This window comes from Hirundo rustica, chromosome 17, assembly GCF_015227805.2.
Source record: "Hirundo rustica isolate bHirRus1 chromosome 17, bHirRus1.pri.v3, whole genome shotgun sequence".
In the NCBI taxonomy this organism is placed as follows: domain Eukaryota; kingdom Metazoa; phylum Chordata; class Aves; order Passeriformes; family Hirundinidae; genus Hirundo; species Hirundo rustica.
In genome coordinates, this window is record NC_053466.1 from 7,902,849 (window position 1) to 7,925,364 (window position 22,516).

At 41.4% G+C, this 22,516-nt stretch overlaps 1 protein-coding gene across 1 annotated transcript in view; it reads left to right on the plus strand.

Annotated features, from left to right (window-relative positions):
- Positions 1-22,516, plus strand: part of PPIL2 (peptidylprolyl isomerase like 2) — a 68,353-nt gene that overhangs the window by 35,539 nt on the left and 10,298 nt on the right. Inside the window, exons 13-16 of the mRNA XM_040080975.2 lie at positions 7,301-7,390; positions 8,760-8,793; positions 16,755-16,872; positions 19,410-19,466. Coding sequence (XP_039936909.1) covers positions 7,301-7,390; positions 8,760-8,793; positions 16,755-16,872; positions 19,410-19,466 — 299 coding nt within the window. The remainder of the gene's footprint in view (positions 1-7,300; positions 7,391-8,759; positions 8,794-16,754; positions 16,873-19,409; positions 19,467-22,516) is intronic.

The following is a 22,516-nucleotide window of genomic DNA, read 5'->3' on the forward strand; positions in this document are numbered from 1 at the left end:
GAAATCATCTCACCTTTTGTGTGAGGGACTGTTCTGAGGATCAGAAGCCTGTAAACTTCTTATCCGTTTCCAGTGGCAAAATGAATTGCTGAAAAAATCCTTTGACCTCCTGGCATGATGAGGTTCTCCAGTCTTCCCAAATCTCTCATTTTCTTTCTGATTTAAACCTCCATTCTACTTGCTTTCTGTCACCATGAGATTGGCACCGTCTGGGAGATAACTGGCTGATGTTTTACCAGTATCTGTTCATTTGGTAATTGGATTGGAGTGATGAAATACAGTGGTCTTGGCATGGTTGTAATGGCTTACTTCAAATTTTTTCATCAAAATAGCCCATTATAGGAAGAGCTGCAACTCTCAACTTTGAGAGATCTTGTCAACAGAAACTAAGAACAAACAAAGCTGTGTTTTACCAGTAGAAGAGCTGGATATGTTTTTAAAAACCATTTGTTTGAGAGGATGTTTTTACTTCTTTGGTGTGTTTTTTCCTCCAAGTGGTACAATAGCAGACAGATCTATTGCTCTTTGGGGCTGAGAGTAGGACGGCTCTGCACAGCCATCTTGATGAACGGGTCACTTCTAGGTTGTTCTAAGTCATTGGAAGGTGTTATTTTAATAATTTTAACTTTGGGGGCATAACACCCTGTCCTGGTTTAACTCCAGTCAGCAGCTAAGCTCCACACTGCCACTCACTCACTGCCCAACCAGTGGGATGGGGGAGAGGGTCAGAAAAGGGGAAGACTTGTGGGCTGAGATAAAGGGAGTTTAACAAGTAAAGCAAGACCTGCACACACAAGCAGAGCAATTAATTCACCACTTCCCAAGGGCAGCAAGGTGTTCAGCCACCCCCAGGAAAGCTGGGCTCCATCACCATAATGTTTACTAGGGAAAACAAACATCATCCTTTTGAATGTCCCCCTTATTCCCACAGTTTTATATGCTGAGCCACCTCTCCATGTCCCTGCTGCCCTGGGCTGTCTGTGTGTTTTCCTGGCAGCCTTTGGCACTGAGTAATTGGTGGAAAGGCATTTTGCACATTTGGACCCTTCCTGCCTTTCCAGCTGCCCTGGCAAGCTGGATCTGGGAAGGGAATTGATTGTTGTTGGATCGTGCCCCTTGATTTCTGACATTTGCAGACACGAGGTGCAGACATCCCATACCAGCTGTGTGTGCCACAGTGATCCCAAACCCAGGGATGGGGTGGGTGGCTTGGAGTTACACAGCTGCTTCTCTTCATCTTTCTCTGATGTGCTGCTTTTTCGTATTTTGGCTGCTCTGATGAGAGCAGGGTGACCTTGGGAGGTTGACAGCTACCAGAGCTTCTCTGTCTAGCATGGAAATTGTTACAGGTTGCATCTTCCTGAAAAGGTGGAATTTATGTGCAGGCAGTTGCAGATTGATGAAATTCCAGGGAGCCGCTGTGGGACCTGCCTTACTCGAAGTATTAAGCTGATAGAAGTTGCCTGAGCAATTAAAGTTGCATCCTCATTTAGACTGTACCCTCTTGTGCTGTCCTGCTTACCAATCCTCACCAGCACCCAGCCCTGCACTGTGCTGTCTGACAAGCTCCTTAACCCTTGTGTGACGACAAATTTGGAGGGGGCAGTGAGGTGGGGGGAGGATTGTTTTCTTTTCTACCACTGCAGTAAATATAAGTTAGAGGAAAAGTAGTAACTGGCTGACTCTGCCTCTGGAGAACTAGTAGTTAACATTGACAAACTGGATGAGTGAATTAGATGTCTTGTTTAATTTGAGTTGTGCTCAGCTAAACTGATTGATTGTCCCTGTGTTTGCAAAAATGTGAGAAGTAAAACTGAAGTGTGTCATCTTTTTACTGGCATCTTGTCTAAGCTGAGCATCTTGCTTAGACTTCAAAAAAGTTTTCGGTAACATCATGAACGTCAGTATTGTGGAAGAAATGCCTTTTAAAAGTGAAATTTAGCTATCTGCTGAAGTCTTTGCTAAATAGCTGATTAAATTACAGCGAGTTTCTGCGTAATGAGAATGCATTAATTCTGCTCTTTGTTCTAAGCAAACTTCGAGGCTTTGAGGTAGCAAAATAGGCAAATGTTTGCTATCAAGTCAGCAATCTATTTCCCAAGGCACAGTTAGCTTGTTCTGATTATTTTTTTTATCAGTAGGAGTCTGGCTGTGTGTTTTACCCCACAGTGCCCCAATGCTTTCGTGTCTCCCTGTGCTCACTCTCGAGAACTGCGCTCTTCTGATCACGGATCACAAATTTGCTCTCGGTGTAACCAGATCAAGAATCGTGTCCCTTAGATGAACTGTGGCTTTCTGGAACTGAACCACCACAGGCAGCTGTTGTTTGCCACCATCACCTGTCACGGGCTGGGTCCCTCTCTCACACTGGGGAACTGTTAGCAGGAAAGTGGAGCTGGCAGGGAGTGGTGTTTAGGTCTGGAGTAAACGATTCTCCTGCAGGAAATGTCATGGGCTTCCCACAGTGAAATTCTTCCCAGGCTCTTGCAGTTGGCTGTGTGGAGTTTTGGGTTTTCTTGTCCCTCTTGCTGTGAAACGAGTGGAATGTGCTCATAGTTCATTGGTGCAGGGTGGTTTAAATGGCCTTCCAGCACTGGACACTGAAATATTTACATGTTTCTTTCCATGGCTTGGAGGAGGAAACAGACACTTGCACCTGATAGATGGTGGTTCCTGAAATTGTACCATTGCATTTAGCTCTGACTAAGCCCCAAATAAAGCCAAGCTTTTATTGCTGGATTCTTTTCTGTGTGATGGGTAGGCTGAGTACTACAGATTGAAAGGTACGGGGGAAACTGAGTTAAAAACCTTCCCAAATCACCTCTTTATGGGCTCACACATTAGGAGAGTTGCTGAATGAATAATTACAAGATTGAAAATGCTCTATGTACAAGTGCATAAATGGATTAAAGCAAAACAAAATCCACCTTGCATTTTAAAGGAGATCTGTGTCAAGAAAATGGAAGGCTTCGTTTGAAGCTTTAGAAAATTCGTCAGTAGTTCATGCCTCTTGTAGCAGAATTCTGGCATTTGTGTGATAAGATGAAGGCAGTAGAATGCAATTTTAATTTGAGAGGAATGAGCTTTTCGTTATTTCCTGCTTTGAAACATAGGGTTAATGAGCATGTAGCAAGGCTCTGTAGTTTGGTGCCACTACTACAGTTCATCCAATTTATAGAGAAAAAAAAGAAATAAAAGGGAAGTGGAATTAGCACAAGAAAATTATACAGATGTGCGAATGACAGCTTCTGAATGCTTAGTGTGAAATTTCCCTTCAAGGTTCATGCACATTCTCAAGGGATGGAGCATTTTGAAATGATTAGCTCTTCACATAGTAAAGCCTTTTTCCTTGCAGTCATGGCAACGACTCAGGAGCTCTCCTCTCTTTTCCCATCTCCCGCACCTTGGCAACAGGAGTGCTGCAGGTTTTTCATCTCCTCCTGTTTGGCTCTTCCCTGCCAGTAGAGATTCTGAGTTAAGGTAAATTTACAAATGTAATGACCCATTGTAACTAATGAAAAAGGACAGCTGCAGACTGGGAAATCAGATAGGGACCTGGTTTGGTTGGTCCCACCCTTCAGGTGTCGGGTTGCAGCAGGAGAGATGAATTTTACCTGGCTTGGATCCACCCTTGGTGGCAAAATGGAAACTGAAATTGGCTCGGATATAATCTGCATTTATCCTAGAAGTTTGTAGTAAGCAGTCAGGGGGTTTTTTCTGTTTTGCTTTGGTTTTCTAAATTGTATATTCCTTTTTTCAGTGTTCTCCCAGTATCATGATTTCACAGTCTCCTGTCACTGCTATTTTTGCAGGGTCATTCTTTGTAGCAGTCTCTCTTTAGCTCTGAAATTGTCTGGGCACAGTAGCTGGTCAAGTGCTGGTGTTTCCATGTAGGGTTATCTACTAAGTGTGTTAGCTAAATGGAGACTTAAACCTACTTAGAAAACCACTGGGCTGTGGCCCCATTAAATATATATATCTGTGAGCCAAGCAAAGCATTTGTGGCATCTTCTGGGATAAGTGCTCTTCTGGATTCCTGTCTCAAAGCATTTATTAAAATTTTACTGCTTGTCTTGGGTGTGAATTTTTTAGCAGTTGAAAGACAGTTATCTGGCATCTACAAAATAAATAGGGAGCACAGTTGCAGCAGGTGACTCATTTTTGGTATAAATAAGATTTTTCTTCTTGCTATTTGTCATTTGGGAAGAGAAGTGTCTTTAAGCTGAAGGACATCATAGAGACACTGAATTCACTTACGTGGTCCCAACTTGACCTTAGAAAAGGAAGATTTCTCAGGGCTGTCCTACCACACTCTTTGGTCAGAAAAGCCTTCCACAATTTTTAAATTTTCCTTTTTAGGAGTGTCTCTGCATCATTCTGGGGAGATATTGCAGTAAGTTTAAAACAGTGTTTTCTGTCGGTGGATTTCAGATCAAGTGAGCACAGTGGCATTTTTCCCTCGACTTCCTTACATATAGGTCTAAGTCAGTCAGCAGAATAAAATAATTTAAGACATTTCCTGCTTAATATAAAAGGGATAAAGAGGGAAAAATTCGCTGTTGCTGTTGAGCAACCAGCCAGAACTAAAAGAGAGCCTGGAGCACGGAGTCAGTGGTGAGAGAACAAGAAACCGGTGTTACCTCCTGCATTTCCAGGTGCCTTGGCCATCCCTCCTCCTTCAGAGAGGCTGTGAGGTGAGTGTGTGCAGGAGGCTTCTGCAGGAGACAGCTTTGCATTCAGGGACTGGGAGTCTGACATCTGCCACAAGATCTTACATCAAATACCAGAGTCAGGTTTGTTTATGTGTGTTTATATGTCATCAGTCTTTGTAGCTGGAACAAAGACTTCAAAGGCTGGCCTTGTTTGTGTGGTCAGTGCTGGACACAGCTTCATTACTGAGGATCTGCACCTTCCCCAGAAACCTCAAGGCTTTTTCTCCTGCTTTGGACAGGATGCTGCTTTAAAAAAACCCCTGAAATGTGCTTGGCAGTGTGAGATTTGGCAAGAACACAGACTGCTTTGAATAAATCAGATAATCTGAGCCAGATATTCTAGATCTACTGCATGACTGAAACTGGGATTTGTTACTGATTGAATGCAAACCCTTTTATTTGTGTCTACTAAAAAGCACTATAAAAGGTAGTGCTAATGTTGCTAAGGAACTGTTTACCTGCCAAATGTATCTCTGTGATGCATGAGGTGACCATGGGAACCAATTTGGTGGCAATTATTTAAAGAAAACCTTGAAGTGAAATGACTATTGCATGTATACTAAATAATTCTGAGGTTGCATCTGAAAAGCTTATTTCTGGGAAAGGGTATAATAGCTAGAAATCCATTTAGAGAGAAGGGTCAGCACAGGTCCTGCATAAAAAATACATTACTAGGGCCAGTTTTTTTGATATATAATTTACAAATCGTGTTTTGAAAATAAATAGGAAATCAGTTTTGGGTTATCATCTTAGTGCAAATTTAAAATGATTTGGTGTCCATTCCTAGGGGACTCAGTCTTTTGCCTGGTTTCATTTTTCGTAAAAAATTAATTACAGGTTGCTGTATTCCCCCTCGAGAACTTATTAACTGTGTCTCTCTCTCCAAAGAGTGCTTGGCTCTCAGGAGATAAAGTGCCTTAGGCTAAAAGCTGCTGATTCCATTTCTGATTCATAAAGAAATTTTTTAAACTCATTTTTATCCTGACATTTTCCACGAGTAATAACTAACAGCAAAACACTTGGATCAAGGCTGTTCTGATACTGTCTTATAAAGGAAGCATGTGCTGCACGAGTCATTCCTCAGGCTTGAATTTTACTAGAAAGATTGAGTACAAAGATTATTTTAAAGCGTATATGTTAAATAAAAAGGAAAAAAAAAATCACATTTACTATAAATATTGAAACTGCAGGAAAACCTGTTGCTTGATACAATTTTCCTGGAATATAGTTACTCATGAGTTGCCCTCAGGATGCCAGCACAGTACGTGTCTTGGTGACATTTTACCATAAAAGCTGTCGTGGTACCATTACCATTTAACTCAGCAATGAATTCTGCAGGAAATCTGAAATAATGGCTGGTGTAGGATTAGAATTTGCAAATTTTTTCACTTGTGGCCCAGCTGACAACTGTCATCTGAGTAGAGTAATTAAGAAGGAATCAATATAGAGAATTCATAATGACAGGTAAAGTTTGGTTGGAAAATTAAGAGACATTTCAGTGTAAATAAAGAGGGGTGAGAATAGTTCTGTTCCAGATGAGACAACACAGAAAACTGAAGTTCTGTAGGGCTCCAGATGAATATTTGTGTGGCTTTTCAAGAGATAGAGATTATTTCATCCTTAAATTTTACGTGTGCTCACTTGCAGCCACTGCAGCTCAGCTGGGCCTGTACTTGCCAGCACATCCAGCAGGAAGGATCTTTTCAAGGCCTGTAGAAACTCAGATGTATTCTTTTGTAAAACTGAAATAGATTTATGCACATAATCCACGGTGGGCCTGGAAAACATGTCCAAGTGTAGAAAACAGGCTGTTTCTGTACTTGAGTTTGTATGGCTGAAGGTATTTTAGTACTGCAGAGAAGAGAATCCATAAAATTACAGCAGAAGGATGATTCGGTGGAAAGTAAAGTTTTTCAGAAGGTACTGTTTGAAAGTCATGGCTCATAAATTCATTAAATAACTTTAATTTCTAACTGTAAAAGTGAATTAGAAGTTGGCAATATATTTAGCATATTTTTTTATTTTATTTAGAGTTTTGAAAACAATTTTGGGTTTTTTTTAATTTTTCCTGTGTTCCAGTGACTTGGGTCAGTCCCATTGTCACTTCCAAGTGGTGAAGAGGACCAAATGCTTCTCTCCCACTTAGCTTCAATGTGCTCACTCTGAAACAGTGGAGCAGAGAATTCAGTTTCTTTCTCACTCTGCTAAATCCACATTTTCCAGTGGCAGAAACCCCCCCCTTTGGAACAGCATTGTGATGCACTGCTGGAACTCAGTTACTTGCAAGTCTCCGAGCTTACCTGTGTTCACCATCATGATGTCAGCTGGGAGCTCCTGTTATCTGAGCTTATGTTCAACACTGTGCCGATTGGAAGGTCTGGGTTTAATTTATTTAACACAGTGTGTGTCTCTCCAGTGTCCCTTAAAAGCAGGTATCTTACAGGCTTTTTCCTGCAGGCACAGCCTCCGTCCTCTTCGAGTCCTGCACGTTTGTTTCTTTGTAAGGCACATATGCAAAGTGATTCTTGTAACCACTGTAATGATTGCTTAAAGGTTGTGCTTAATTAAAGCTTCCTGTTGTCTTTCAGACGCCCCGAACGTGCGAAAACTTTATCAAGTTGTGCAAGAAGAATTATTACGATGGAACGATTTTTCACCGATCGATTCGGAATTTTGTGGTGAGTATTGAAAAGCTCCTGTGTAATGCACAATGTACAATGCACTCAAAATATCCCATATATTTAACTTCTCACAGGTTTAGCTTGTTCCATGCATGACAACTTGCAATAGCTGTATATTAAATATACATCAGAATGAGGTTGTCCTGAGCTATGCCGTGTGTCCTTCAGGTGTCACTGACAATTGTCTCTGGCTAATGTTGTCACTGGGAGCATCACTGCATTCAGCACTGCATTTGCCAGCATTCCAGACAAAGCCTTGAAGAGTCAGTGCCTTAGCTCTCGTTATCTTCCCCAAGATGTGGGTGGGTGGTTAATGAGCAGAAGGAGAGAGAGGGAAATGCTAATTTGGATAAGTAATACAGTGGTCTGTTGAAATCCCATTCAGATGAAACTTGAGCAAGCATCTGAATTTGTGTTTCAGGTTGTGGTACTTGGATATTAGCAGATCATCCTTTCCTGGTGTGCTCCAGCACTGGGTGCCCAGGCTTTCATGTGAAGGTGTTAAAGAGCACCTTGTGTTCCAGAACTGTTGCTTGATAGTCAAAGATCTTTATTTACAGAGTTACAGTCCAGGCAGTTTAGGATATTGTAGCTGCCCTGTACCTTCCTTTCAGAAGAATTAACAGCCTGATCCTGAAGACAGAGCCCATCTCACAAGGAACATCACTGCATGTTACATTCTGTCCTGTCATCCTACAAAAAGCTTGCTTTCTTTTGACAGCCCTGTATATCTCAGTTCTTAGTTAAACTCACAACTAAAACTGTGCTCGTGTGCTACTGCTTTGAAACTGATTGTGTCACGCTCCCTCCACTGGCACTAAAACACTGAATATTATTCCTGTAAATCCTGTATGTACAGTGATTAATACATGTAACTAACTTTGTTACTGAAAGACTGGTTTCACATGAGGATTTTTCCTACTGGAGGCAGTGAGTGAGATACAGATTCAGATACAAAAAATATTCCATATTCCCTCTTTTCTTGTTTCCCATTATGTGGAGGGTCGGTAGCAAAATGTAAAGCCTTTTCAATTCCAAAAGCAGTGCATCATCAGTTAAAAAGCAGGTTCTGATTCAGCACATAATAAAAAGGATGATCTGGTTAACCCATTTGAGATTGGTTATTTTCTCTATTTACCCATAAAAGACCTATTATTTTTATAGAACTGCCATTCTGCTTATGAACAGCAATGTCAGGGATGACAGCCAGCCAATAAATAAGCTCCAAAAAAGTTGTAATGGTTTCCTTGATCCTGACTTGTCGACATGACACAATATAGAAGGCAGAAAATTGGCTTTTATAGTTTGCATTTAATTTCTTTCACACAGATCCATATCTAACACTGATTTAATTTTAATTCTGCAGATCCAAGGAGGTGATCCGACTGGAACAGGAACAGGTAAGGTTCAGTTTGGATCAAGTAAGTTGTTCTCACTTCATGGGCTGTGTTGTTACATTTACTTCCAGACAATCATAAATTAAAATTCTCTAAATGATGATATGTGGTACATTGTGTTCACTTTAAAACAGAGGTTTCATTGATATATTTTTATGACCATGTTGACTACGTTCAAGATTTCATCCAATATATTCTCAGTCTAAAGCTTGGGCACTATTCCATGCAGAATTCTTGAAGGTTTTACTTCCTTTTTCCTTCAGAAAATAAATAAATGAAAATTATAATGATTTTACAGCTGGTCTTCCAGGACAAAGAACAAAGGAAGAAACATTCATGCAAAGTTGCTTTCAAATTCAGTGTTAATTAAATACTTGAGACCTGCTTTGGAATTGGTGATTGGCCAGACACCATCTGTTCTCCCAGCTAGCTGCCTTACAATGCCCAAGCTGCTCTTTTTCTAACTTCTAGGGATCACTGCAACAAAATTCTTCCTCCTGTTCTTCCTCCCTTGGTTGGAGATCTGGGGACAGTCGTAGCAGGAATGGTCAGGAGGCAGAGCAGCTCAAGGATGTCAGAGCATTTCCCACCACAGGTCACGTCATACCTCTGGTCACTGCTGTAAATTTGCTCATTTTCCACTTGCACCTTCTCTCTGCCCACTTGTGGCTGTCACCAGCATCCCCAGCTCCTCGTCTGCTTAAATACTTTAGCTTTATTTGCTTTGTAAATGATGTTAGTGTGAGTTGCCCAACAACTTTTCTTGTATGTGATAATTAACAGTTGCAGGATTTGAGACTAGTTAAAGGTTCAGTGTTTTGATGGCAAAAACCCATTAACAAAAATTATTGCCATCTATGCTTGGACTGTCAAATGTGATTTGATTTTTTTTTTTCCTATGTAAAGTTTTAGTTCAAATCCCGAAAGACATAATTAGGAACAATCTTTTGAAATGAGAAATTAAAGAGGTGTCAGGAGACGGGAGAGATTTAATAGCTTGACTCAGACACCTCTCACCCTTGCAGGGTGGAGTTCAGATCCTGCTGTGGAATGAAAATTAACTTGCTGGTGTCATTCCTGCTTCCGTTTGTGCAAAAGGCAGGAGTGCTGTAGGACAGCAGAGTTCACAGAGGCGCAGGACTGGCATCACTGCTGCACCGAAGGGCAAGGCTCAGCTCCGCTGGCTTTGCCAGCAGGAAGTGAAATGCTAATAAGCACATAGGATGAAAATCCTCCTACGTATATTCTTTCACTTAAAAAAAGGAGTCTAATGACCTCCAGTATTTTCCATCTTGTTTTCCTCCTTGTCATTCTTAATTAAATATGAGTATATCACAGGCGAGATGTGTCGCAAACATCTGTCAGGACTGTTAAAAGTCCCAATGAAACGAACAGTGTGCACTCAAACAGACATGAGTCTTGCACATTTTTGGAGGCTGGCTGCAATTATTGTAGAGTCCAAATGGTGCTAACGTCCTCTTTGCACCTGAATGGCTTTTATTTTTTGAAGACAGTTGAATTTTCTATGTCTTTACCTAATTGCTTGTTGAATATGATAATATCACAAGAAAATCTAAATGGAGAGCCTGGTGGGCTGTGGATTGCTCTTGAACTGTCATGCCTTTGTGTTTAATACTTCAGTGAAGCTGCTTAGACAGTTCACAGAGTGCAAGTAGTCTGTCAGGATTTGTTCCTGACTCCTGCGGAGATCCAGGGCACTTGTCTGTGAGGCAGAAATTCCACTTGTGTGTCTCGAGCTGTAAGTAGGGGCCAGACCTGAGGCTCGGTGTTCCCTTGGCAGCAGGGCAGCGCTGCTGGAGCAGGGCAGAGGGAATGATGCTCTCCTGGGCTCCCGTGCTGTAGAGGTGTTGCTCCATTGCTCTGTGCATTAATGTGATCACAGGCATTCGCTTTAGGAAAGCTTTGGAGTGAAGCACTGGGATTCAGGACTTTGTACCTTTTTTGCCCGCAGCCTGTTTGATATTTGCAGGATAAATTTCCTTTTTTTTGTTTCTTCTCCTGGAAGGGATTTCAGTATTTTTTTGACTCACTGCTTCTTAGAAGGAAAAAAAAAAAAGATGCACCTTTGAAAGCTAAAAAAAGTCTGTAAGATTAAATGGGCTTTAGAAGCAAATAACTTGACTTCTGTAATATCAGAGAACCGTATGAGAACAGAACAGGGCTTTCTTCCCAGATATTTCAACTGGCAATAGGGAGGACTATTTGGAGGTTACCCTTTAAATGTCAATATTATAAACTGTTTCTATTAGAGCCTTTTGTAGGAAGACTTCAGAACAAAAAAACCATACTTTGTTTCCTCATCCACACAGAACCTTTTGCTTTAACTGATGGTTTCTTAAGAGATTTGGACTTTTTGTTTGTTTTTTGAAAAAAACCCACCCTTTTCCAAACTGATACATGGAAGATGCATTAAGCCTGTATATATTCCTCTTCTATTTATTTAATTATTCCTGTTCATTAGTTCAGGAATTAGAACAGACTTGTTCGAATATCTTCCCACCATTTGGTTTCTGTCATCTGACATTCATCCCATGTGTCAGGGTGTCAGGTTTATGGTTGCAGCCCCCAGATGCTGAGAGGAGCACCCACTCCATTGCTAACTAAGCCCAGGAGCGTTCATCTGCTGGGGGATTTGGGCACAGTTAGTACAGCGTGACAGAAGGGTGCTTGTGATATGCACACAGACTGTAACTGTGCTCTGGCTCACCTGGATTAAGTGTGCTTGTGTTTTGGGAACAGTTCACAGAGTAAATGCCAAGCTGGTTGTCACTGAACTGTTCTCTCTGGAGGCAGCCCTGAGCCTTGCTTTGCTGTTTGTTACCCAGCTCCCCAGCTTGTCCTTTTTGAGTCTCTTTTGGACTGTCCTAAAAGTAAATGTGACCCAGCAGACACGTGAAGGACAACTAATTCCTGGTACTCAGCGGTTAACCTTGGGATGGAGAAGGGTGGAAATCAGCATTATGGCACCCGGGAGTTGAGATACCACCCTGGGAAAAGAGTGGGGACCAGAGTTTTACCTTAGCATAGCTGTCAGACCTGCACTGCCAGAGCACTCAGATACAGTCCTGCAAGGCTGACACTGGTTTGGAGGAACAGACTCATTTTCCTACAGCCTTCACCTTCATGTTTCACGAGACTACTGGGAGAAATTTTATTGTGGTGCAACAGCTTATTTCTTCTCTAACACAATAACCACCCATAGAGGCAGTATTCAGAGCAATAAGCTGAGTCATGGTCATTCTTTGTAATGATTAATTATTTGAAAATGAATTTTAGATTTGTGATGTATCTCTATTCCTGCTGTTCATAACAAGCAAGTGGTTGAACATTGTGAGTAATTCTAACTCACGGTCGTGCAAGTGGAGCAGCTGCTCTGTATTTTCAGTGTTCCAAATAATAGAAGAAAATTTGCATGTAGAAAAAAAATAGGTTTAATATCCTAACCCTTTTGTATGAAAAAGGGAAAACTATATGCAAAGCCTCAGATTTTCAAAGCAGCACGGGCTTTTTTCAGCTACTCTTTCTTGCAACCTGGTGGAAGTCTCATGAATCAGCCTGTGATTTATGAATCCAGGAGGGCACAAAGGAGCCCCATTATAGCTGTAAAAGTCCAGGATGAAACACCACTGGTAGATGGGAATTGCATTTTGTTTGGCAGCAAGAAGAGCTCCTCTGAAATGTCAACAGCAAAGAACCCTGCACAAACTTGGTAAATGCAGTGTGACTTCCTAAGATGGCAAGTTCCAAAACTGTAGCAGTTTTAGAACCCCTTTTCTTGCATGATTGAAGCTCAGCAAAAGGACAAGAGCAAGACCTTTTTATCTAGAATATATTCCTTTGAATCTGCAGCCCCTCTGCAGATCCACTCTCGGGTTTGTGGGGTTGGGTATCACGTCCTCTTAGCTGAGAGGAGAGAAGCACTTACTGCCTGAGCTAAGGCTTTCATATTTGCAAAATGATTCCAGAATCTCCCTTGGAAAGCTCCACAGAAGTGTCAAATGTTATTATGTACCTCGTTGTTCCAAATGACAAGAAGAAAATTACAGAAAGTAAGCCATCATTTTTGTGAATCAGAACCCTCCTACTTCCTTACCCCTGCTTAGCAATTTTTAAGCCAGAAAAAGGAAGGATTTATTTAAAATCACAACTGTCATGAATGATCATTCCCAGCCCACACCTGGCTTTTGGAATGCTACATTTCTGAAGCTTTAGATGCATCTCTCAGCTCTTTGCAAGAAAGTTGTACAATTTCTGTGTGCCTCAAAAAAAATTTTTATATGCTTTTAGTAGGAACAAAGAGTAATCTGGTTTAGTTCAAAAGACAATCTGAAAATGTGGCTTTTTCCTGTGTAGTTGCTAATGTGTGATTGCTTCAGATGTCAGTTTAGATCTGCTCACCTGTTTACTATCAGCACAGGATGCAGATCCAAGGCTGAATAACTAACCATGCTTCAGTACAAGCTAAATATATCTTGCCACTCAGGATAGCCACAGAAATTATTAATGTTCTTCTCTAAGAGCTGTGTGGTCTGTTTCATTTCATCTCTGTGTGAGAATGAGTTAAACATGTCTTTAATTTAAGAGAAATTTTTTTTGATGGAGAATGTGTGGAATTGTCTCCCAGCTTCCTGCAGCTTTGACTCATGTGTATGTGAGTAGGCATGTGATTTTTATTGTACAGAATTGTACAAAAACTCTTTCTGGCTCCTGAAGGCATTGGCACTGTACAGGTTAAATGCTGTTGAATAGCAGTGTATTTCTGTGGCTGATCCCAGGTACACTTCCAGCTTTGTGCGAGCAGGAGATGCCATGTGCAGGCTGTACAACACCAAGCCAGCCAGTGGCAGTACTGGGGCCATGGCTGCTGCCATGTGAGCTGATTTTTAGCACAGAACCCTACAGAATTCTTTTCCAGCACTTTTGTAATATGATCTCAGAAACATTTGCAAGTCCAGTAGGCACCCAGCTCCACTTGGGCAGAAGATCAGCTGAGAGGGAGGTGAAGTGACAGGCAGCGCTGCCAGCCGTGAATCCAGCACCCGGAGTCAATTCTTGTTTTCCGTGGGCTTTGCTTGTAGGCTGGTACATCAGCACTGGGGCGAGGGGTTTGCATCATTGTGACTCCAAATATAGCCAGCAGAGATCTGTGTGCACTCTGAGGAAGATCAGGAGGAGCCTCCTCTCTTTGTGGCACGTACAGGGAGTGTAACATGAAAAGGCTGGAGCCACACGCTGCCATGCTCCCACCTCCTCTGTCTGCATCCACCCTGCTTTCAGAAAATGTACAGCCACACCTCCCAACTGTGTTGCGAATAAACACAGTAAAATCTGCTAGATACTTACAAACACCTCATGATTATTAGTAGGTTTGGAACTTGAGAGTGGTTTTCCCAAGTTTACATTGAGCTCTAATGTGGAGAGTAAAAAGTAAGAATGTAAAATCCCTGTTCCAGCTGAGCATCAGGCACTGTGCTGCCATGGCCCTAGACTGATGAGGGGTCTGTTCTTAATCTTCACAGAGAAAGTCATGCTGGGTTTCAGTAATTAAAAAAATGTATAGATGTAACTTGCCATCTTCTGACTTGTTCTGTCTAGTCCTGCTTCAAGCAGATACTTGAAGCCTGGAACAATTCCAAAGGTTACCAGGAGTTTGATGAAAAGCACATTCAGGCTATTTTTAATTTAAGCAGAATACTTTGGGGTTTTCCTTGAAAAAGAAAACAAAGTATTCCCTTTAATTTATTTTAAAAACCCAAACCAAAACAACAACAAAAACCCCCAAGCCGTGCCTGCTCTGCTGAGTGCCTTTGCAGCGTCTCCATCGCCCTTTGCCAGTTTGTGCTGCCAGGTCTCCACAGACATTTCAGTTATGTCCTTCACAGCACGTCTGGCCTTTTAGGCAAATGCTGCACAGGCCATTCCCTGTTCCTGCTGCAGCTCCCAGGCAGACAGAATTAGCCTTGGGAACAGCTGTATGGCAGACAGAGCAGGGGCTGTAACTATCTGCTAAAATATTAGTGCCTATTTCCAGAGAACCGGAATGAACCAAACGGAGCTTTCATACATATGAGATTAGTTCTGACCTGCGGTGCATGATGCGAAATGAAATCGTACAAAAATAAATATTCCAAAAGCTGAAGATCATGGCTCATTGCTCCTGTCTGCAAGCTCTTGGGTCTGGTTGTTTGTTGTGCCAGAAAGAGAGAGTCTCTGTGTCATTCACAATTTTTCTCTTTCCTTTTGAATTATTTTTCTGACCAGTGAAGGCTTCAGGCTTGATTCCACTCTCTTGGAGCAGCTTGACTGTAATTCCAGCATCAGCTGGAAGCACATGAAGGCTGTAGCAGCCACTTGCTGCTGTGTCCCGTCTCAACAGACTGTGCTCATGTTCTGTATCCTCTGAAAACTTCAGACAGCACAAACTCCTCTAGAGCTGCCTGCAAGTGTACCATATCCCTGTCACCCACTACTGGAAAAGATTGGCATATGGGATCAAGCTGATGTAATTTAGCTGATCTTAAAATATTCAATAGCCAGAGACTGCCGGAGTAACCACGGCTGTACTCCTGATTACAGAAAATCCCTACAGAGGTTTGTCCCCTTTTGCCACCTCTTGTCAAACTGCAGAACAGGCAACACTCAACTCCATTAATAGGTCTTTTGAATATGATTAATTGGGTTTTTAAGTGGGTCAACTTCTTCCAGAATTTCTCACTTAGTTCCACTTGCAGCTGTCCATGTGTGATGCTTTGTTTTCACGGTATCATCTGAAACTCTTCATTTCATGCACTCTTGTGATTTTTTGGGTAAGGTTTTCAATAGGAGCCTGATTCATTCCTGGCTTTTATTTGCTGCTTCTGTGTGCAGCCATATCATCAAATTGCATTCTGTGAATGCGTGCACGTGGCTGTGGAGCACCACAGCTCCCTCCCTGACCTCTAGTGATACACTTACTTACTCTGGAGAACTCTTGAGCCAGTGCTGCAGATGGACAAGGCCTGCTTGGATAGTTTTGTTGGTTTTATTTTTTAATACTGTCCTAAGGTGAAGTATTTTTTCATGGTTTGTCAAACAAGATTATGGATTTGACTATAAAACTGTGACTCATCTCAGCCTTTGTTTTTCTTATTAAGGATGATCCTGGAGGAAAGCGCAAATGAAAATGTCAGATCTGTCATAAATAATGTAAAAATGACAGCCAGGAGGAGAGCTCTCACGGACCCTCTCTCTGTCCACAGTCCATAGAAAAGAAATCAGTTTTGGAGGGCTGGGGCTGGGAGTTGTGTAATTTTATCATTCTTTTACCTTCACTGCTTCTAAGTGTTCACATCATCCAGGTGTCTAGTCCAGATATCTAATTTTTGCCTTTTAATTTGGAGCACCATATATCATCATTCTTCATTGTTTAGTCTGGGATTAAGCATTTGATCTTATAGCTCCTATTCTTAGTTGATTCTATGAATGTGTTTCATCTCCCCGATACTTTATTTCTGGAAGCAGTGCTATATCCAGAGTGCAATTAGACTGGTATCTCTTTGCTCTGTATTTTGTCAGGAAACCAATTCTAAAGATCTCATGTCTCAAAAGAGAAAAATTATGGGGGACCAGGAAGAAAAAAAATGGAATCCTTGACTGTTCTTCAGCACAGGATACATAAAGCTGTTGATAAAGTGTGGTTTGCTGCAGCTGATAGTGTGAGGGCACAGAAATGTGTTGCCAGTTGCAGACAGCAGATTTCGAGGTCATGCTCAAATACTGACCTAGTGATAGGGGTGAGGTAACAATGTATTAACACACAGTGACTGCAAGCGCTGGAAACCTTGAATTTAATGTCGGTGGGAAACTAAGGAAAACAAATATTCTTCTTTTATATATATATATATATATATATATATATATATATATATATATATATATATATATATTATTTTTTTTTTTTAAAGGAGGAGAATCTTACTGGGGAAAACCTTTCAAAGATGAATTCAAGCCCAATTTGTCCCACACAGGACGTGGCGTTCTTAGTATGGCAAATTCGGGACCCAACACAAACAAATCACAGTTGTAAGTAGCCATTTGCTTTTTTGTGCTTTGTTGTTTCGCTCTGGACATTGTGCCTCGCTCTGTTAAGAAAAATGACGTTTTGTGAGCTACTGTTAGAAGTTCAGTCAAGGTAAATATTCTCTTGAGTGGTGCACATTGCAGTCAGAGCTCTGAGCCAATCTAAGAGCAAAGTGAAGCACAGGAAGAAGACCTGAGGGTTAACGATATCATCAATTATTTGTTGTAATGATTTGAAGTTTCTCTTTGTTTTTGTCGGTGTCCCTACCCTTTGTTACCCCTATAATTATCATCAGTCATCACACCTCTTCACTCTGTTTAAATTTAGCTCCATATTGAACTTTTTGAAGGAAGGAGATGAAACATAAACTCTATGGAACTATTACTTCTTTTTAGTCACCTGTTTTTAAATAAATGAGAACAGTTCTGCTCTGTTGAAATGTGTAGACCCAGGAGGTGGCAGAGTGTTTGATCTGGGATTGAGAATAACTTGATTTCCAATGTACAAAAGCAGAATGAGGATTAAAATGAGGGAAAACTTAAAGATGCTGAAGCTGTAATGGCCTTGTTCATGTGGAACATTAATATGGGTGTTAGCCTGCAGTCCTTTAAAAATGTTCTGTGTCACTTTGAGCTAACTGTTTATTGGTTGTTCTGTAAATATAAAAAATAGTTCTTTTATTGGGAGCCCCAGGAAGGAGTAAGAGTGTGTGTGTGTGCACAGTACTGTGTCTTGGCACTGAGCAGGGAGGGCGGGAGGGGGTCTTGGTGTTCGTGATGCTGAGTGTTCTGATGGCCTCCAAACTGCAGCAGTGTGGTTTGCTTTAATTAAACACCAGGCCTTGTCTCAGGGCCTCACATTCTTAGGCTTACTTGCATTCTTAAGCCTAAGCACGTGTGGGGCAGTTTGCTGGATTGAGTTGCTGTACAACTTATTTTGGATTTGAGTGTTACTGCCAGCTCTCACGTGCTAAATTAGGGGGGAGTAGAGGCTTTTTTCCTCTTCTTTTTTTTTTTTTTTAATATATATATATATGTATTAAAAAAAAAAAAATACAAGGGGGGCTTCTAATAACGGAAGTTACAGAGACCAGAAGTGATGTGCCATTTTGAGTTACATCGTCTGCTGCTGTAAATGTGGCTGTATGTTCTCCTAAAATTTGCAAATGAAACACAAAATTCCATTATATGTAAGTCCTTAAGAGAGTCCAGCTGCCCATATTTATAAAGGTTCCTAGGCAGCTCTTAGATCCGTCTCCTCTCGCCTTAGGAGCTCTGTGAATAGCTCTCCCCACAGGTGACACGCACTGCAGGGAGCTGGGTCCCCTCTGCAGGGTGATGCTTGATTAATGCTCAGGCCTCCTCTGGGACCATCCTGAGTTATGTTAATTCTGTTGTCTTTAATTTTATTTTGACTGCAGTGACAGATGAGAAGCTGTCCCTGTATATTTGCTACTTCTCGGGGTTTGTTTTCTGTTGTTTTTTGTTTAATTACAATGCCACATAAGTGACCATGTGATGATTTTAAGTATTGGATACTCAGGAATAAAGTGGTATCCCATGTAGGAGTCTGTACTCTGCACAGCATCCCAGTGCTTTCCTAGGGCAAGCTACATCTTAATAGACTGTCTGGCACATTACAGCTGCTCCTATTTCCAACCATATAACTTCCTGGGACAGTTGCTTATATGGAAAAGTGCTTTTGGAATGCTTATATATTTTTAGCTGTCTCCTATGTAGTGTAACAGATGGAGACAAGGAGGAGAGCCAGCACTGCATGTCCAGCCAAGACAGGCCATTGTGGTCTGCAGACCACACTGTGGAAACCTTTGTCTCATATATTTGTAGTCCAAGACTTCCAAAGAAGCATCAAGTTTTAGAGAAAAAACTTTAGTAGATAGTGTTTTACTTCCCATGTTTAAGTTTAAAAGTACAGCCCCCCAAATTAGAAGTCCAGTTAATTACTTTTGACACTTCAAAGTATTCTCCTGGGATGTTTGTATCTGGAGCACGAGTGTGCTCTGTCCAGAGGAGAAATGGATCACCGACAGGCCAGGTTAAGGGAAGAGACCTGCAAAAAAGTAAATATCCACAAAACAGAAGTTTACAGTGGCAGAGACTGTTGTGTCATGTAACTTTATTTGCTGGATACAAGCTGCCCATCATGCACAAGGAATGTTCTTCCCACGCAGGACCCTCGTCTGCCTGCCCTGCATGAGCTCCCCAAGGCCTGCATGGCCAAGGAGGCAGATGCTCAGATGAATTCTGGACATGCTGCAAGGCCCCACTCTTGGAGTACTGTTTCAAAATGTTAGTGTGATGAAAAGTGAGAAACCAAAACTAGAAATCCAGGTGGAACCCACAAAACTGAGGAGTTAAAGGGTGTTTGGCCCACAGGCCTTCCAGAGAGGAGCCAGAGGGAGAGGGGCTTGGCTTCTCTCCAAAAGCTTTTGCAGACACTTGGTGTTTTTAAGCATTACTGGCTGTTGTTGAGGGTCAGTGGGACAATGTGGTAACTGTTACATCTTTATTCTTTCTAGCTTCATCACATTCCGCTCTTGTGCGTATCTGGACAAGAAGCACACAGTTTTTGGAAGGTAAGTGAAGGATATTTTTGGCAGCAGCATAGCAGACATTCTCCCTTGTGTGTCTGAAGCCTAAAGAGAAGAATCTAGTGACTCTTGTAACTGAACTGGAGCAAAATCCCAGCTCACAATCCAGTTGTCCTGGTCATGAGTAGGTGGGCAACACTGCACCAGTGCCAGTCAGCAGACCCTGCCTTTTTTTTCCTCCTTCCATCACTGTAAGTTGCCTCACTTCCCTTCTGTGGGTGGCCCTCCAGGAGTCATGAGCAAAGTAATCATCATGTAATGAGCCATGTTAATATCTGTGCATGTTAATTGCTGGGACACAAGAGATTAGTTCTTCAATACTGCTTTCATCCTCTTATGAGCCATCAGCTGAAAAATTAGTCATGACAGGACTGTTCTTCATCATGGCATAGAGCTTCTGCATAGATTAGGTCTTTTGGCCCTTCTTTTTTATTTCGTTCTTCTTCCTGACAATTATCACTGGTATAAAATCTCTATATTTATGCACACATATATAAAGATACTCCCAATGCCCAGACAGTGAGAGAACTTCATTCCTTATAAAGAAGTCTCTTCTGAAAGTCTTTTCCAGTGAAGTCTTCACATGATAAAAATTAAAGTATTTATTGAAGAAGAAGGTACAAAATCTTTGTTATGGTTTGCTCTTTGCTTCCTCTGCTGCAGGTACTTGGTTTTTACCAAGTCAAGCAGAGCTGTTCTCAGACATCCCTGGTGCATGGCAGGAGTGGGAATGTTGCTAGCCTGCTGCATTGGGAGTTCCTGAGAATCCTACAGTCTTTTTTAGTTCTAGATTTGGGGGTTTATTGTTTTCGTGGTTTTATTCATTTGGAAGTCGACAATGGAAAATAGAACCATGTGCTGTTTACTTTGATTGAATCTCATGCAATTGTGCTGTACAGTGCAAGTGATATGTTTAATCCATTCTTCCCTGCCTGCAAGTTTTTGAGGCAGAAACTGCTTCATTTTAACAGCACTTTATTTTAGTGCTGTAAGTTCCAATACTGATTCTTCAATAATTGCACTCTTGGAAATGGATTTCTTTTTTCTTTCTCAGGTTTGTCCTAGAAAAATTCAAATTTCCCTTGTCCTTTCGTGAAAGCAGATAAATAAAGCAAATTCTAATACTACAAGCTGAGAGTCAGTATATTCTTGGAGGAGTTACCTTATCCAGATCTTAGGACTATTTCACTTAAGCTGCAATTTGAGTCCACCTTGCAAAAACCCCTTCAAATCCCCTACAGTAATGCTGTTAACCTGAGCTGGCCACCTCATCAAATAATGTCTGTGTTAGGACAGCTCAGCTGAAAATGTGCCTGGTCTTCAGTTCTGGGCACAGTGAGCTTCCTGTGGAGTGCTCCAGGGTCTTTGCTGTGTTTCCCCCGTGAGCTCCAGTTCTACCAGAATTCACCAGGGAAGAATTTGGAGAGAATCTCAGCTTTCTGTGGTGCAGGGAGGGTGCTCCCAAAACCTTTGCACTGTGCTGAATAGCTCAAGTAGCTTGTGAGCAAAATAGCTCAGATGGTGTTTCACACTGTATGTTGCCCTTTAGAGAGGAATTACTTAGTCCAAGTAAATCTGATTAAGCACTTACAGCAGAGATTTTTGCAGTTTTAGCAAAGACTATCTTAATTTGTGAATTGTCTTTGATGTAAGAGAAATCTGAGTTTAGGTGCTAGAATGAAGAAGTGGTGCTGCATATATTTTCAGCTGAAATACAATGGGAAAAGTTTATTAAAAGTGTTGCTTTAGAATCATATTTGGCTTCCTGCATGAAAACTGAGTGACATCTTCATATGAACACAGAGCAGAGAAACTTTACTCTTGTCTGTCTTGCATGTAAATGAAGATAATTCAAATAAGGTAAAAATTAAGATTCTGGGATATATGTAACCCAGTCAGTCTGTATTAATCTAGAAATTGAATTATTGAATAATTGAATTTACCTACAAATTTAATAATAAAAGGTTGATGTGTGTAGCTCTTAAGACCTACATTTTGTTATCAAAGTCAGCTGTTTATACCTGCATTGTTTTTAAAAGTCATAAAAGCCAGAAGGTGCCAGAGATTGTACCTCTAGTAAAACTCCAACTTCAGTTTGCTATTTTCGATCCTGGGTGATTCCAGGACTTGCTGACTGCATCTGAGCTGATTATAGCACAATAATATCTGGGAAGCATATCTAGGAATAATATCTAGGTTTGAGAGCAGAATGAACCCATGATATCAGGATTCTTTGTTTCCATCAGTGTTCAATTGTACTGTTTACTGGATGCTTACTGGCCTATTGTGACTTTCATGTAGATTTGAGGATTACTTATTTCAGTTAATATAAAAACCTAAATACTCTGACCTGAACTGTACTGTCAGCAACTCCAGTACGACTCTGGATCATGTTAATGCCACACAGGTATCTCGAAGAGCACAGTTTGACCTGTTTTTAATTTGTCTAGAACTTTTCAGCAGACTTTCCATACTTTGGAGAACAAAAAAGAGTGAAAGGGCAACCATTCCCTACTCCTTTCTTTGTTTCTTTGATCCTGTGTGGGATGCAACATTTCAAAGTTTCCTTCTCTGGAAATGCATCTCATTCATGTCCTCACTGGTTTGAAACACAGTTTTTTACGTAGGAGGATGTATTAATGCCCACAGCTGGGCAGTGGGGCAGTGCAGAGGTGACGTGTGTGCCCCGGTGCCCTGCAGCTTTCACATCTCAGGAGAAAGGTGTGGCTGGGGGACAGGGAAGGGCTCATCATGATTGTGCTGCCCACCGTGGCAGGGATGAGCATGTGGGTACTGAAGGGAAAGGAGATCATCTGGCATGGCTGGGGAGCAAAAACAGAGTGAGAGAAGAATGCCTTCCCTTGGAGGTGTGTTGCAGGCTGCATGGATTTCCTGCTCCAACAGAGCTGCTTAGATTAAATTAGTAATTACCATTTCTAGTAATTACTATTTCTTCTGACTTAGAGAATGATGTAATTACCATGAAAACCAACTGGTGGCTTTTGTGGGCTTTTAGCTTGCTGGTAAGAGGTTTA